The following is an 18,803-nucleotide window of genomic DNA, read 5'->3' as shown; positions in this document are numbered from 1 at the left end:
ATCACTTCATAATATAATAATATCGTAAAAAAATATAACTTCCGTTCACACACACAGATAATAGAACGATAAGTGCCTATAATTTATTACGGACGATTGATTTGAAATGTAAGTACACGCATGTTAATAAACATTTTATCATATAAAAACGCCATAAACTTTTACTTATTCTTGCATACACACGTTACCATATTATATTGTAATATAAATGACATTGCAATGAATATATAATTGGGTATAATTCTACGTTTCGATCCTTTTATATAATAATATATCTAATTAAAAGACGAGTAGGTACAACAAGTTCTTGATAAAAAAAATCGATCATTATTTATTATTAACGTTATTAATTAGTTTACATTCATTTCTGCCAAGCTATTTTAGACTCGTTGAAAAAAAAAATCAAATTAAAAAAAATAGACAGATGAACACTTTATAGGGATTTTCTGCTGGTTAAACATGTAAAAGTTAAATAATTTTCCGTTCATCGTGCGTTTAATATGGATTTAAAAAGTAAGCCTGGCGGGGGCGCGTGCGTGTGTGTAGGACACAGTTTGCTCATTCTATTATTGCGCATTCATAGGATATTCGCGTTTAAGCCGTTTAAGGTATTGAAGTACTCAAACATCAAATCGCATCGGCGGTGTATAATTAATAATAATAATATTTTTTAAATTGGCGACCACGGGAAAACGCGTGATCTCGTTGCAGTTTACAAAAAAACGAATCGCGTGCAGTTGACTTAAATCGCCCTTTGAAGTGCACGAGAAAAGAAGGAAAAAAACGTGGTAATAACAATAATAATAATAATAATAATAATAATAATATTGATAATAATGATAATGAAAAGCATTATGACGTACAACACCAATTGGGGGTTTTCGACGCAGAAGCAAATTATCTGTCGCCCAGAATATGTTATTATAATGCCCTGCAGTTTTCTTTGCCAATTGTTTTGATCCGCATTTATTCAGCTACGCGTGCTGCGTGCTTCAATAATAATATATTATATTGTGATATTTTTTTTCCGTTTTCCGTACTTATGCCTTATGGTAAGACCACTGCCGAAAGCCAAAATAAAGCCCAGCTCGTCCACCGACACGTCCCGAGTAGTGGGTGTGCGGCGTCCGTGCGCGTGTGCCTGTTCGATTTTCTCCTACAGTCGTTATTATACAAGACGCATATTATAATACAATATCATTACAGTGTCGTCGTTATTGTTTATTAATTTTTAATTATTTTTTCGTATCGACGTCATTATACAACGCGCACGGCCTCTCCGAGACGGCGATTAGCACGCGGTCTGGTTTTAATGGTGATAATCGTTTCTTTATTCTCGTTATTATTATTATTTTTTTTTTAATCCGTCTCTCGTGACTCCGACTCCGAGGAACAGATGCGGTGGCGTGCATAGGCATATTATTGAAACTCCGGGGGCTACCGGTGGCTATTGGTGGCGGCTGCTCGCACTGCCATCACTACGCCTCTATATTACCACCGATACCACCAATACCACCACCACCACCACCACCACCACCACCGTCGCCGTTACCATTTACCACCCCGACGATTCGGTAAACCCGCACACACGGTCGCGATGGCAGTGGGTGTATCGATATTACCATAAACACGTGTACGCGTATACACGTAATATTATTACGGGTTCGTGTGAGTATTTAAAACATATTATTATTATTATTATTATTATTATTATTATTATCATTATTATTATTATTATTATACGAGTGTTGTTCTGCTGCTGTCACGCGTGTTCCTGTTTCTTGGTGCCACCGCAGCAGCAGCAGCAGCAGCCGTCGCAGACCAAACGACGAGGCGACCGACCGGCCGCGGTGGTACACACGCAACACACACGCGGCGTCTCGTCTTCGCGCGCTCCCATTCAGTATCGTCAGTCGTTCGGTCGCGGTCGGTTCTTCGCTCGCTCGCGCGTCTTATCCATCGTCGTCGTCGTCGTCGTCGTCGTCGTCGTAGTCGCCGCCGCCGCCGCCGTCACTTGCCCACACGCGTCCGCGGACGGTGGTGCTTTGGTACACGGTGCGCAATTTTCCACGCCTACCGCGATACGATTTTTCACCCCTTAAATTTGATATTTTTTTCCCGATTTGCACCCCCCCCCTCCCTAACCCCATACAGCCCGCGGTCCCACGCGTCCATGTCGTACGACCCGGCGAAAACGGCCGACCACCGCTGACCCGACGCCTGCCACACAATCGTCGCCATGCACCGGTGGTGCAGTCGCCGTGCCTGCAGCGGCAGGAGGATTCGGCGAAATCCGCTCCGATCGTTTCCGCAGATCGGATTACTTCTGTTGCTGTTCTCGTGTTTGAGAGGTAAGCGCCCCGCAGTGGTATTACTCGTCTAATTAACGTATATTTAGATGCGTCTCGAGTACGTGCAGACGCCGTGGGTTGAGACTATAGGTGGCTGGACGGAGGCTTTAATTAACGTTTATATGCTGCTATTATGATAATATATAGGAATTTGACGGCGAGGTAATAACGTATATTATACGTTGTGCAATACGCATTATCGGTCATGTTTACTGTCGACGTGAGCCGAAAAATTGTTTAATAATGATAATATAATGTAGTAAAGCACGACGACAAAAACGGACGAACGATGGCAACAATGACGTTTTAAACCTGTACAGAATTATCGACGACACGTCAAATCCACATCATAATACCTTATACCAGTTCAATTTATTATTAAAATATTGTCTTTTCAAATATATATTATATTCTAAAAACATCTAGAAACTCAAGCAACGGGGTTCGTTTTATATTCAGAAAAACACCGAAATGACGCAATTCGTGTATAATGACATAACATCAACAATGTTTAAAAAGTTTGAAAAGTTTGAAAAGAATTTTCTATTTTTTATCAAACACATGTTTTTATTATTATTTTTAATTTAAGACTAAACAAAAACGCAATATAAATATACTTTAATATATTGTATTAGCTTTAGGTAAATTTTGCAATGTCGAATGAACATTACAGTTTTTGATAATTTATTTATACTCAATTATGTCTATGATTTATGATTTAATAACAATGTTATTCCTGGTTATATGTATTAATAACAGGTTGGGTCGAGTCCGAGAAGATTATATTTTGGTCTGGATATCGTATCCAAAAGTCTTATTATATCTTAATAACAATAATAACTTTTAGTGTCATATCATTTTAAATTTTAATATTTTTTATTTAGTTAGAGCATTTTTTAGCCTAAATTCAATAATATTTTAAGAAATAAATAGTATAATCTTCATTTATATACATTGTATATACTTATATAATATATATACAACATTACTTCGATTCTGTGATCAAACTGAAATAAAAGTATTAAAAGTTTTAACAAGTTATTAGAAATTCAAGCGAAAAAAGCTTTAACGCTAAAGAAGTATGTGAGTTTACTCAACTTGAAAGATCATATTGTTACAATGTGACATTAATTGGATAATTGATGTTACAATTATAATCTACTATTAAATATTATAATACCTACTTAATTATTTTTAGTTTTTAATTTCATTATAATATGCTTTTTAAATAATACAAAATTATGTGCAAAAGTATTTATAAGTTATATTCAATTCAATTTTTTTTTTAAAACGATAAATATATTAACTTGTTCATTAATTAAAATACTAAAGAAAATATTATGTTTTCACTATAAACAGCTTATAAAACAATACAGAATAATTTAAATTTATTCCCTTCAATACCTGGACTCATTCTAATGTAAATATAAAAAATCTATATTTACTACCCGTAAACTTGTTTTAATAAACATTAAAAATTTTCGAACATTCAAATATATATCTATATTTTTTTTGTTTTCATTTTAGTCTCTCGCGGGAAGTTTAAATCTCTAATGTTTTGTTAACTTAATAACGTGTTAGTAACCAACACTCATTCTGAATTCGGAGTTCGGACGTACACACCGGTAGGATCATGTTTGTTGTATAAAATAAAAAGAGCGGACTGGTAGGAGGAGAATGGGTTTCCAACAAAATCAGATCACTTGGGCTGCTACTACAACCGGTTTTGATACTAATAATTATAACAGACATCGTAATTTATTCAGATTAGTCTTTTTCGAACAACGTTCGCACGGAGAAGATAAAAAAAAATTAGCTACCAACGAGATCATCTGTTCGAGAACAGCTATCGACCAAACCACATAGGAATGGAAAAAAAAAATTAACGCTATATTTCATACGAATTGGTAATTGCAATTACAAACAAATCATGATATAACATTGATATTTTAAACGAAATAAATATTTTGCCCGACGGTTGTAGTAAATCATGTAAATACTTATAATATAAACAAACGACACATTTCAATTTTCAAGACTCGTTTTAATCAAGTCTTTCTCCGAAAATCAGATTAAAACTGATATTTTAATAATGTTGAGATTATATCAACAAAATAATGACGAATCTGCGTTTTGACGATTTAAAATAATTTCTAATAATTTACCAAAATAATAATGATTATTGATCATAACTTTAATAATTCATTACACGGACGTATAAAATTATAACAGTACTTAACCAACTAATATATTGTACTAGGTAGGTATAGTAAAGGTACGTTATATGCACGTACCTAATAATATGTTCTAAAATTGTTACATTGAACTATTAATATTATGACATTTAAATTGTAATAATATTAAATAATTTTACATAATATTAATTGACACATGTTGATACAACCACCTAGTAAATTGATTTTCCAATAATGTAAGCAATAAAAACGACAATATCGTCACACCTGACTAACTTTTAAGAATTGTACTATTTGTAATCATCGAACTATCTTATCAATACTAACTAAATTAGTTATAAAATTAAGTTAACAATGAGTAGCTAACATCGTTTAATGATTCATACTGAAAACAACATTAATATTATATTTTTTGGATGTGTTCGTTTTTAAATAAATCGTAGAAACAATATTAGATAATTACTATTATAATCAATTCAGTGATAGAAAAATTATGAATGAGCAATACTTTTTTGAATTTATTTAGTAAAATACATTCCTATTGAAACAATGAGGTGTTTTATTTTCAAATCTTGATTTTTGCGATGAATACAATTTAAAAAAATATCATAATAAAGATCTGAGACATACGGTTTGTTTCAAATTAATTTTGTGTTCGCATAAAAATAGTTCAAGAACAATGATATTGTATGAAACATTCAATATTTTCTAGGTTGGACTGTGGTTCCGAATTTCTAAAACACTAATAAAAACAATATTATTGCATACATAAAATGCATTTGGAGTTCACCCGTTGTGTCGAAAGATGAAGTCATTTTTTTAGTTTTTATTGAAGATGTGGAATTATGAAGTTCATACATTTAAATATATACATTTAATAGAAATTTAAAGTTTTTAAATTCATAACTCATAAGTTTGGGCGAGAAAAAATACTGACAAATTTACAATGGTGAAACGCTATAGAAGTATGTATCAAAATTTCAATAGAAAACTTAAATGAAACTTTCACAGTATTTCTATAATACTAAAAAGTGTTTTCAGGAAAAATAGTTTCATTGTAAAACAAATATTGTCTCCGATTGGAACAATGGTTTCACAGCAATTCTAAAATAACATTGATTTAAATTGTTTGTAAAACTAAAAACCAAATAAGAAACGCAACAAAATTAAAAACAATATGTTCCTATAACAAAGTACCTATCTCTAGTACATGTATATGTATGATATTGTATTTAAATAAATAATGAAATAGCACAGTTATTGGGTTTAAATTTTCTATATTATCTGTATTTCGTACCTGCCTATGTATTTTGCAGTTACAGGCATTTGTATGAATTTTTTAATATTTTTAAGTGAAATTGATCTGCCGATAACTCAGTAAACCATACATTTTATTCGAACAAAATTCAATAAGTTTTCCATACATACTGCCTTTCATTATTAGTGTCTATATTACCTAGTCAGTCTTAATGAATCACCATGAAAGGCCTAGTGTACCGGTGAGGTTGGTATTTTAATAAACATATGCGAGTTGCGTTGTTATTTGTTTATAAACGAAATGTAATTGAATGTTAAAACAAAACATTTAAATTATGTCTATCGGCGATCCCTTCAAAATCACTCGTGACCCAAAATGCGGTCGTGACCACTATTTTGAGAAATTCTGTTCGAAATGTCGGAATCTGTTCTTGTCACCCTGTCTATTACCTGATTCGTTATTGGCACCAGTTTTGTAATTGGACATTTTTTTTTGTAGCGGTTGTTTTGTAATTATTATGTTAATAAGTTATGTTAGGGAAAAATATAATAAAAGGCTTCGATTAATTAAAATATTTAAAATACCTAACACAATTTGACATGATGACAATATTCATATATAGGTTCATTGGCTAATTGGAGACTTTTAATATTTTTGAACAGGAACATTTGATTTTAATTTTATGAAGTTATTTATTATTTAGTTAGTTATCATACTTAGTGATAAATATTTCCATGCTTTCTGGATTTTTTACTGTGTATTAGAATTGCGCTTGCTCAATATAATTTATTTTTCTCCAATGATAATGCCTCCTTCTTTGATATAATAATTAATCTAATAATTTTTTCCATGCATTTTATTGGTTTAATCAACTTTCTGAGAAAAAATTAGACGAGTTACCGCAATTTAAATTTAATTGCAGTTTTTCGCAAGAATTTGTGACATTTATTTCGTTACGTATACATTTTTGAGTTCCAAAGGTTGGTTGGTAAATATGAGTATATTTTATGTCTTACCATTTTTTTAAAACATGTATGATGAACAAACTTTGAAATAAAAATTGTTCATAGTTTTACTTAAATAAATACTATTTGTACGTATTTCATAGGTTTTCTAACCGTGAAAGAGTTATGCAACTCGTGTTATATCAGTTTAAATTATTGTAACTCATCTAATTTTGAAATAAGAGTGTACGTCAATAAGATGTATGGATAATTATGGACAAGTGTGTTTACTTACTTGCATATTATTCTACTATATTATGTTTATAAGTTTAGTTAAATAAGTAATCACGTTCATTTTTAATTTCATTAAACGATTCTTTTTTTTTTGCCGAACAAACATTAAATTATGGTTATGGTAAAAACTATTTTTACAGTTTCACAATTTTGTATTCAAAGAAAAAATCTAGGTGTTTCGATAATATTATATGTTTAACATGTTTATTAAATAATAACCTTTTAAAAATTGATCTTATATGTATAATGTAATCCAAGCATTAAGTAACTTTTCTTATACTTCCGAAAAAAATACAATGTAGTAAGCTTTATTTAATAAAAAATATATTATGCCTTTGTCCGATAGGAGGGGTGAGTGGGTTTAAATTCATTATGTTTTTCTTTTAATATCTGTTATAAGTATCATTTCTTTGAATTTACATTTTATAAATCTGGTTTATTTTATAAATACTAATAACAAAAAAATATAAATAATTGTGTTTATTGAAAAATGTAATTATTTTAAAATATTGCTTATTACTTTTTACTTTTAACACTTGATTGTTGTTTTTTTTTAACTATAAAAATGACGTAATTGAATACGACATTTTAAAATTGGCAAAATTCCATTTAAAATAATTGAAAATATTTTTTATCAGTTTCAGATTAAAAGTATTTACGATTGACTATATATTTTTAAATTAAATTATCTAAGTTCAAAAGATTTAGATTTTAATAATAATTTAGTTCAACTTCATATCATAATATGCCTATCAACAATGACATCTACACTACTGAGGCACCTAATTGTTACCCCGAAAAATACCTACTGAAGTGCCGAAACACAATATTCTAATTGATATAAGAGTAGTCCATTAAATATCGTTGGTATTGCAGTACAGCATCATCAATAGTTAAAACAAACTACGAATATTTTTAAATTGGTCTCCTTATAATTTATTTACCTTTTGACCAAAATACTGTTATGTCATATTTTAAAGATATATGTCATTGTTATTATTGTTATTTTTGTTATTTATTACCTATGCTATGTAGTTACCAATTAAAAATAAATTATTTATTTTGCGATTTTATTTTTACGTCGAACATGTCAATATTATTTCGTTCGAATAATATTAAATGTTAATGGAGCTATTTACTTGGATCGGCTCACTCAATTATTATTCCCAACAAATGTATTTAACAAAATATGTTAATATAAAGTTGTATAAACCGACATGAACAGCCGCCGTATAGATTAAGAAAAAAAATTCAATTCAAAATTCAACACAGTGCTGTCAGTCTAATTTATTATATTATTATTGTAGTTTTATTTTCCAAATAATTATACCGCATTAATTGGACTACGGAGCCAAAGGGAATAGTAATAACAATAATAGTAATAATAATAATAATAATAATAATAATAATAATAATTGTAGATTGTAGATGAGACCTGGCCTTCTGTGTTACGGTGCATTGAGTTTCCCACACGCTTAAATAGTCCTTTATTCCACAAAGACGCGGCTTTTCCGGTTTCGCACCATTCTGTGTATCCTGTCTGGGCCCCTGTAATAATACCTAACACGTAGATGTTGGCTAATACATCAACGAAACTCGGTGGCCAATAAGACAAAACCCCCACCCCACCCCAACTGTATTTTGTTATTGTACACTAAATATATACGTGTACTGCTCTTATAATATAACCGTGTACCTAAAACTATCATTGACGGTTACAAAACTCAGGGAACCACCGTACAAACGTTACCGAAGACATTAAAAACGAAGTTAAAAGAAAAAAAAAACACGAAACAATAGCACTGAAACGGCGGTAATTTATGCGGTTTTTGATGAATCCCGACTTGTGCTAACACTGAATGTAACACTCCGAAAAAAACTTTGTTTTTTACAATTTTTTTGCCCTCTTGAGTTAAATAATCCCGTAAATATTTTTAATCAACACTCAACTTTTTCCATCAATTGATAATCCATTTCTAGTGAATCGGAATCCATTATACAATGAAATTTAATGCACTTGAGAGTTTATACTGTCACAATTAACATAAACCGCAATGAATTTGTATTATGGATGTCCGTTAAGTAGGTGCAGATTACACGATCTACATGACTGAGATGAGTGAAATGGCGAAAACAAATATTTGAATAATTAATTTATTATAAATAATTAGATCCGTTGCACCTGAAAATATAACACGATTTGAATTTGTATTTAGTTTTCATAATAATGTAATTCTTATTTAAGACACTATGTACCTACATACTCGTAATTATGAGTTTTTATAAAAATGATAAAATAATAAGTACAAATAAAATACGCTTGGGGGTAACTACTATTACAATATTTTTCTGATAAAATCGTTTTATAATTCGTATTACATCGTCTATTCGTGATATTATGCATTAAATAAGATACGCTTAATATGTTATTGATGATATCACAACAAAACGATTATGTTTTATTTTAAGTATTATATACTATTTCGTATTGAAGACGAATAACTAATTAATAATATTTCAAACAATTATTTTTATTTATTGATTAACATATTTTACCTTTTAATAATTTTATATACGAACATCAAAGTTAGAATATCATGTAAAATATATGATGGATGTTTTATCGACAAGCTCTACATTATGTACCTTACAGATTACTAGTGAAATACATTTTAAATTCAATCATACTCGTACAACTTATAATTGTTGTCTGTTGTTTTTTTTTTTAAAAAAAAAAGCATTTCGTATGAATACGTCTACTAAAAATATCAGCTATTCATCTGTTGTAACTTTCCAATCTTGCGGTTTATTGAAACGAATTGGTAATGCTGCGATGTTTATAACACATCGAAAAACTTAAACTTGCCATTTAACCACAAGAGTTGACCTAATGTATGTATCGTAATAACTTATAGTTCGTACCTATATAATAATATTACAATAGTATAAGAACCTTCTTTTCCTTTTTTTCTTCTATTTTTAAAATAATATAAGTAAAAAAAGTTATGGGCAATATTATTATCCAACCTGCAAACACGATTCAATTAAAAATCTAAATCTAAATACGATTTCAATGACAACTAAAACCAGGATGTTTTCACGCTGCGATTTGTTTTTAAATGCACCAAGCTGTTTAATGGTGAGTTTTAAATGTGTTAATGTTTATATTATATTAGATTTGTACATACAGATATTTTGAGACAATCATAACTATTTTATTCATCAATTTTGATAATTCAATTTTAGTGCCCACACAAATGTACAAAAATATCGTAAAATATACATTTTACTGAACAAATTGTGAGGTATATATTGATTTCGTTTGGTGAGTTGTTTTATTTAAATACAATCGTTGCATTTCATATAAAATTGTACCCAGATAATTCGGCTGTATATAGTTAGTTACAATATTAATACTTCACGATGCCTACAACTGCCATGGCGATTGTTTCGGTTTTGAGTGAGGTAATATCCGAGTGCTGAAAATAACTTCATAATTATTGCAGTATTATTAGGTACATAATACATATAATATTATTAATTACCCGACGTTTGTGGTTCGATGCTTCTCGCGAGCGTGTGAAAATATTTTCTCGCCGTATCGAACGCCAATGTGTTCCATAGATTCCGTCTGCGTCTTCGTTGGGTAGAACAAATAACAATATATATATATATAAGGTCACCTACGTAAAACAAATCGTCGCATGGTCTCATTACGAAAGTTAATCCTTCCCGTTGACGGTTTCCAATATTTGTAGCAACAATAACACGAAATAAGAGCAGTAGTCGAATACATATACACGCGCATATATATAGTACATACAAGCCATTACTAATATTGTTTGTAGAAAGTGAAGTGTCCGAATTCTCTGGGCCCAAATCGATGTCTTTCGTCACGCGGTTAATGTCAACGACGACAGAAATGTGCGCTCCCCGAAATAATTCTTCGCGTTATTCGCGAAAATGTTGATTTAGCTGCCGAACGTGTTGATAATGGGTGGTCATCGCAGAGAGTTTTTTTCCACCGTGGTCTTCTTTAATCACGGACGTGACCAGCGATTACCCACGGAGGATGTACGCTCGAAGCCTCCAGCCGTGACAACACGAAATTAATAATAAAATCTGATTGGGATCAGGTACACTATGGTGGTGCCTACCCATGTTATGACCGTTTTAAATAAAGCCCACTGCCAGAAACAGGACGTCGTCGTCGTCGTCGTCGTAGCCGTCTGTGATCGTATATTATACTGTCTGGAATAATTATTACCATTACGGCGGCCGATGGATAAATCGAGTGAAACTAACTTTTTTCCTCGACAAAGGGAAATTTACCACAATTTCGCGATTATTACAGAGACACTGGACACCGCAGCATGAAATGTCAAATTCCACGACCCGTTTATGTGAACCTATTACGATCTTAATTGTCTTGAAATTCTTGTCAGAACCATAATATTACAACTGGCAATTCGGAATCACACCACCAGTCGTAATCGATACCATCTACTAGTTACATATTACCTATTGAACACGACAATACGACATTATCGTGTAAATCTTTAATTGTTTGTTTGTTTGTTTGTTTGTTTGTTTGTTTGTTTATTTACTTCTAATATATAAAATCGGAACTGTAACACAAGCATTGCACACGACATTGTACACGGTGTTTTCTGATTTTTCATTAACCCCATGCAGTTATTTAATTTTATCCGAATTACTGTATATGATTTAATTTCATTAAATCAAGTGGCCATTTCAGTAATATGATTTCACGATGTATTATAAAAATATTTCGTAGTTTGTTTCATTGTATTTTTTCTATACATTATTTGGCAATGAAATAACCAAAACAAAAAAACTGTGTTGACACAGTGCCAAGACAACGGATTGTACACTTTTGTCACAGAATATAATTAAACATAGTTAGTGAATTTTTGTTAATTGATTTCTGCCAATGGTAGTTAAAATGTGTAGATGAAAAAAAAAAAAAAAATAACAGAACAAAACGTACAAAAAATAAAAATATAATACTGCCGAACGCTTAATGATCTTGTTTACGGTCACTCCGAACTGGCATCCGTGGGAACATGATTTTTTTTCAACCAGTACTAATAAAATATATAAAACTTATCAGACCATTCATAAAAAAAAGCATATAATATATTAATATATAAATATATTAATACAAATTAATGCCGGTGGATGACGTCGGTTTGTCTGTACATGTTTGCACATTAAATAAACCGAATAAACTTACAGCTAGGTACATATACATATATAATTTTAATTAAAACATTATAACATTATTAGAAAAATTAGTACTTATGTAAACACTAAGGGACATAATATTATATCCAGTTAGAGTTGATTAATATATTAACAGTAATTTAATAAATAACCTATTGAAAACGTGGTGATTGCAATATCATCATTTAATGTTTAAAAATCCAATAAATTAATTTAAATTCAAATTAATCATTAATATTTATAACTTAAATTAATAATTTTCGTTTTAGTGGGAAATTATTTTTTTATTTGATATTCATACCGCGTTGACAACTTTTCCATTGGCCGATCAACACTGTGATATAAGACAATTGACTAAAGCGATGTCGATGTTAAAATTATGAAATGGTTTAAAATATTCGTCGGTATAACATTTAAACTGTCCAAAGTCAGTCAACATAATTTAAACAACTAATACCTGGATAAATTATTATGCAAATGTCACTCCCTGTCGTCGGTGCTAAAGATCAATTAAAAAAAAAAAAAAATACTATAGGTACGTAAGCTATAAAAGTTGTTTGCGCCGATATAGTGTAATAATTCGTCAGACAGATAATCTACGTCATACCTAAATGATCAATTTTTCAATTCTTTTTTATAGGTAGGTATCATTGTTATAATACAGACACATATCAAAATATGTTTAAATATTCGAAATTTGGGGATCACTCGTCTACTACACGAATGACCACGGTTCGTTTCGAAGCGTAAAAATACAATTCCGTTTCACCTACTAATTTTGTACTCTAAAATGTTAAACGTGTATAGTAAAATACAACCGAAGAAAGTCTGTAAAACATTTTTTCCAATGTAACAGTCGGAATATAAACAAGACCATCTCCGCCAGACCAGAACATCGATTGTGTTGCACCTAACCTGCCCCATAATCATTTTTTCTTTATTTTTTTTTTTTCGTTAACTGATTTCGACTTCATAAATCATGACCATTTACACGATCGACCAAAATTGTAATTGTACTCAGACACAAAAACAAATATAATAATATTACGTTACGCTTGTTTTTTATTCTATAAAATACGATTGGAAAACGTATGAATAATATTATTTTATTTACACGATAAAAGTACATTGTGGTCATTAAATCAAACTTATGGAGCAGTAATAGAGCTTACCTGCCTATAACTAGTTTGTTATAACGTTTTACTTTTTTAATCTTCGTGTGAAATTAAATTTTATTACTCCTCCATGACGATAAAATATTACGTTATTATTATGTTTACAATAATAATAGACCATCAATATTACTAATTGCAATAATATTCTAAAAAAATAAAACGTTCGAAAGAAATTAGTTTCATTAAATTGTATTAAATTTTAAACACTTATCAACATGGTAAAAATAATATCAAACTCGAATAGTATCGATGTATTATATTTTAGCAACTACGCCATCGGAAAAAAAAAAAAAAACGTGTTTCATAAATTAATTCGAACGTTAAACGATATACCATTGAGATAGCGGTTTGCTTATATTATTATTATGTACATACACTATACATACATGTTTCTATATAAATAATGCATTTGTGATTATATTATAAAAGTTTCCAAGGGAGAACACACACACACACACACACACACACACACACACACNCAAGAAAAATATCGTAATAAAAAATATGTAAAAATTACACCATTATTGTCTGTTTTTTCTTGTGCGTTTTAATGACCGGAAATCGTGTAGGAAAATAATAATATTTTAATAACATCATCCTAGCCCAACCCGTTTGTAGATGAAATTTACATTGCGAAAATACATATTGGCGTTTTCCTTTCACTCATCGATGCGTGTGGTTTCACACACTTGCAACACACGCGTTGTACTCTACATTATAACGCCCTTTTGACATATTCAATCTCAGACGGAGAGTGAACAAAAAAAAAAAAAAAAAAAAAACGAAAAAAATAGAGAGAAAGAATATATATCAAACCATCGTGTGTATGTTATGACTTATGCGGAACGGGTGGTGCGTAGTGGATATAATATAATACACACGCCGCCGTTGTAGTAAAAGGGATGTGCCGTGTCCGTGTGATCCGAAAGAATAGAAGCGAGGAAAAAAAAACTGGACTGTTGCACGCCATCATTAAATATATTTTACGTCTACCAGAATAGTGGTCGGCCGCTGTAGTAGTATATATAGTAGCCGTATAGTCGTTGGTGTATAGTGTTGTAGTAGTGGTTGTATAGTAATAATAGTTGCCCGTCGCTCTGTATCCGTGAGTGGGTCCGGCGCGGCGGCTGCGGCGGCGGCGGGGCACCTGTCGCCTCGGCACCTGCAACCTGCGGCCCAACTTCCGGTTTTTTCCTACTCCCCCCCCCCCCGCCACACCCTTCCACCTCTTTTTCTTCTTCTTCTTCTTCTTCTTCTACGTCTTCTTCTCCTCCAGCTCTCCCACCTCCTTGTCCGCCGCATCGCCCTCTACGCACCTATATCCCGTCGGCTTCGGAGCGGTCGTCGTCGTCGTTATTAACCGATTGATGATCGTAATTCGGACGACCACTATTAGGTCTCGTCAATAGAGTCAACCTGGCGTCTTGCCACAAGACTGCGTCCGCGGTGTGTGTGTGTGTGTGTGTGTGTGTGTGTGTGTGTGTGTGTGTGTGTGTGCGTGTGCGTAAGTGCGCGAGTGATTCGTGTGTGCGCGTTTGTGTATAGGAACGCCTCTACACGAGGACCTTAACTTTTCCAGAATAATCGTATATTATATGTTCCTCGGACCTGCTATATAATAATATTATAACGAAACCGCGATGTGAATGAGAGAGGTGCGCAAGAAGTGGTGCCCACGCCTGATGGAGGTCAAACAACTTATATAAATGAAATACACGCATCAAAACATTATTCTCATAAGTGGGAAAAAAAAAAAAAAATACAAAATACGAAATACAAACGTAATGTAACAACAATAATGTGTCCGAAATGTACGAAAAATGAATCATATTTTTGTGTTCACTTCCCTCCAAATGATAACAACCCACGTCGGGCGATATAATATTTTAACGCACAACACCCGCCGCCACGCGGACATTACGCAGAAGGGCGTTCATCTGTCTTGGTTATCTAAATATAAAACAATACATGTTCACCATGTCGACTGTCATAATAGCTGTAATTAGGTTATCAATTATCGTATTTTAAAAGTTGTGAACACGCCACCAATGTCCCGGCGAAGAACACCCCGCGCTCAGTGCCTATTATGTACCGATACTATTTGATAAATTGATAACAATACATTATTAGGTATATTACGTTGTTCTTAAACGACTACGACTAACTACTATCTGGATGACAATGATTACATATTTTATTTTTAATCGAGTTTTAGAACGCAAAAAAAAAAAGTTGAATTTATCGACTTATCGATGAAGTTGTTTAGCATTCTGTTGCCGCTATTATTTCCCCAAACAACGTGTATGTGTATAAAAACCCAAGTGTATAGTAAAATCGATACTTAGCGTAAATACAAAACTTCAATAGAGCCGCCGAGTTTTAATGTTTAAGAAATAACAATAAAAAACACGTAATCAGTTTCTGGTACACGTGTGCTTTATGACAATAGACACGATCGTAAAATAATTGTTGAATCTTAAGAACGCGCAACACTTCCAGAAACTTTCAACCAATGCCTAAATTACTTATTAGTTATTAGCGAAAAACTTTTTAAATGCGTTTGAACGCGTTTATTTTCTATAATAGTACTAAAAAAGAGGTGGCTATTATGAAAATAGATGATGGTGTGCAGTTGTGTGTTTTACCATGAGCTAACACATTTTTTAAACAAATATTTAAGCTTTATATTTGTTACAAGAATCATGATATTGTATATGTATTGTTGTGCATGTGAAAATATAATCTAAATACAAATATTACGATTTTATTTTTTTATTTTTTGTTCTGAGCGTTCTAATTTGTTTTTAAGTCCGTACCATTATTTTATACATTTCTATTTTTAATTCAACGGCAACGTAAATGTTAAAAGTAATCCACGACATTTTAGTGTTAACAATGCTCAATGATAGGTCTTAGGACTTAGGACAAATAATTAATTAAAATAGTAACGCCATAAAAAGGTCGTTCATATACAGAATATATTTAAAATATTGTCTGTTCTATTCTAGAAATAGGGTTATTAAATTCCACGTGACACTTTATAAATAATATATATTATTTATTGTATGCAGTAAAAGAAAAAGTAAGTTTAAGTCACAGTAAACTCTGTACAGATAATTATCGACTACCATAAAATGGAACACAAAAAACATCAAATTTTCTGACTTTGCAATCATCATAAGTACACATATTATATATCAATTATTTTAGATAAATAGGTACTAATTTGTAGTTACCTAAATAATAATTGTACCTATAGCGTATTCATATTATGAAATTTTTTAGGAATATTTTTTTTTAATTTTCTTTAAAGCATATTAATGAATTTGTTGTATCCTTCACACGACGTTCAATTGTTGAGCTGAGTTGTATTCAAAAAACCTGAAGGTAATTACTAATTCATAACAATCTGAATGTGTTGAATAGATACTGAAGCTTCGAACAATATAATAATATGTATCTACACCATCTAAATAAATTGCAAAATAGTAATTTTTAAGAGTGGAAGTATTTTACCAATTATTACAGACGTAATATTTTTATACTGAGGGTATATACACTGATCTTATAATAGTAATAGTATGATAATAATAATTATATATATATTACCCATGCAATGAATATATTTTTAAATTTTAGTTTTTCAACAACGTATAGTGTTATGAAATTTTAATATCCAGACAAAAATAATCAACTTTTATTTAATATATTTCGAAAAATAACAGGTGGTCAAAAAACACCTTGCGCAATGTACCTATAGTTTGAACACACCAGTAATCGAGGAAAACACCTGGAACGGCTGTAAGAGTCGCATCGTCAGGTGGTCGGTCGAGGGCTATTTGGTCCAAACTTTTGTGTTCGGCTAATCTAACAAGAAAAATATCGTAATAAAAAATATGTAAAAATTACACCATTATTGTCTGTTTTTTCTTGTGCGTTTTAATGACCGGAAATCGTGTAGGAAAATAATAATATTTTAATAACATCATCCTAGCCCAACCCGTTTGTAGATGAAATTTACATTGCGAAAATACATATTGGCGTTTTCCTTTCACTCATCGATGCGTGTGGTTTCACACACTTGCAACACACGCGTTGTACTCTACATTATAACGCCCTTTTGACATATTCAATCTCAGACGGAGAGTGAACAAAAAAAAAAAAAAAAACACGACCCCTACTACTTAAAACTCACTCCAAATTGGTCCGATGTATTATTAGCCATATATATATATTGTTGTATGCGTACATAAAAATAGTACATTTGGGCCGTAAGATTTTCGCATAACAACTCCGTTAAACGTCAACAAAATATTGTGTTGTTTTTTTTAAACACCCCTCTCCCACGTAGACACTTGATAATAATAATAAAAATAATGCCGTGTGGTTTCGTATCGCACACATCTTGACGAGGAGGTACACTCTCGGTTAGAGACGGTACCAGCTGCTTGCCATATGTACATTTATGATGCCTCTTTTGAGCTGTTTTAGTAATTAATAGACCGGTCTTTATTTTAATATTTAAAAATACACATTTTGTGTATGTATGAGGTCAGTTTATATTTTCACTTTGAATACAGTGAGAGTCGATAATACATATTGTTTTAAGGCGGAAAAGTCGTTATAATATTATCGTACTTAAACGCTTTTACTTTTCTTAAAACGCGTAGGTAGTAAGTAGGTATACTGACGTACAATAATGTATTATGCATCTGGACGGGTACTTTCAATCATTCAATATTCTTAAGCACATACCCACAAGATGTGTTTAAAATTATATTTATTTCGAAAATTCAAAACGTTTTTGTTTTGCAATCATTGCCTTAACTGTGTCCAATGCTGACAAAAAAATAGTGAGCTGCAACGTACCGGGTATATAAATATAATAATTGCATGAGAATTTTTTCGCATCAGTGTTTACATAATGCAGATTAAACATATTTATCAAATACGATGTAATTAAAAATATTTTTACAATGTACCTAGTTATTAATAATTTACATTTTGATTAATACAATTAAAACGTATGATAGGTAGGAAGAATAGGAAATTATTTTGTTGAAGTAAAAAAAACATATAATATAATATTTTATTATATATATTATACATCGAAGTCAATGCATCATATTATATTTGTTTGAAAATAAAAATGATTAACCACTTCTACCGTAATACTAAATTCCTAGTATCAATTTTGTACTTAATAGTCAATAATATGTATATTTTATTATTTTATAAATGAATAATAAAGCACTATTGATGATACTGACATGTTTTTATATTAATTATTGCAAATCGTCATGGCATTGGAATTTTCCAAAACAAACAAAATTAAATCA

At 31.2% G+C, this 18,803-nt stretch overlaps 1 protein-coding gene across 1 annotated transcript in view; it reads left to right on the top strand.

Moving 5' to 3' along the window:
* Nucleotides 1–2,239: 2,239 nt before the first annotated feature.
* The window catches only part of LOC111034838 (nephrin-like), a 48,073-nt gene continuing 31,509 nt past the window's right edge, over nt 2,240–18,803 (top strand). Inside the window, exon 1 of the mRNA XM_022316231.1 lies at nt 2,240–2,351. Within this exon, the coding sequence (XP_022171923.1) occupies nt 2,240–2,351 (112 nt within the window). The remainder of the gene's footprint in view (nt 2,352–18,803) is intronic.

This window comes from Myzus persicae, unplaced genomic scaffold (genome assembly GCF_001856785.1).
Source record: "Myzus persicae strain clone G006 unplaced genomic scaffold, MPER_G0061.0, whole genome shotgun sequence".
Classification (NCBI taxonomy): domain Eukaryota; kingdom Metazoa; phylum Arthropoda; class Insecta; order Hemiptera; family Aphididae; genus Myzus; species Myzus persicae.
The sequence above is the reverse complement of the archived record's forward strand: the minus strand, read 5'-3'. Positions and strand labels throughout refer to the sequence as shown.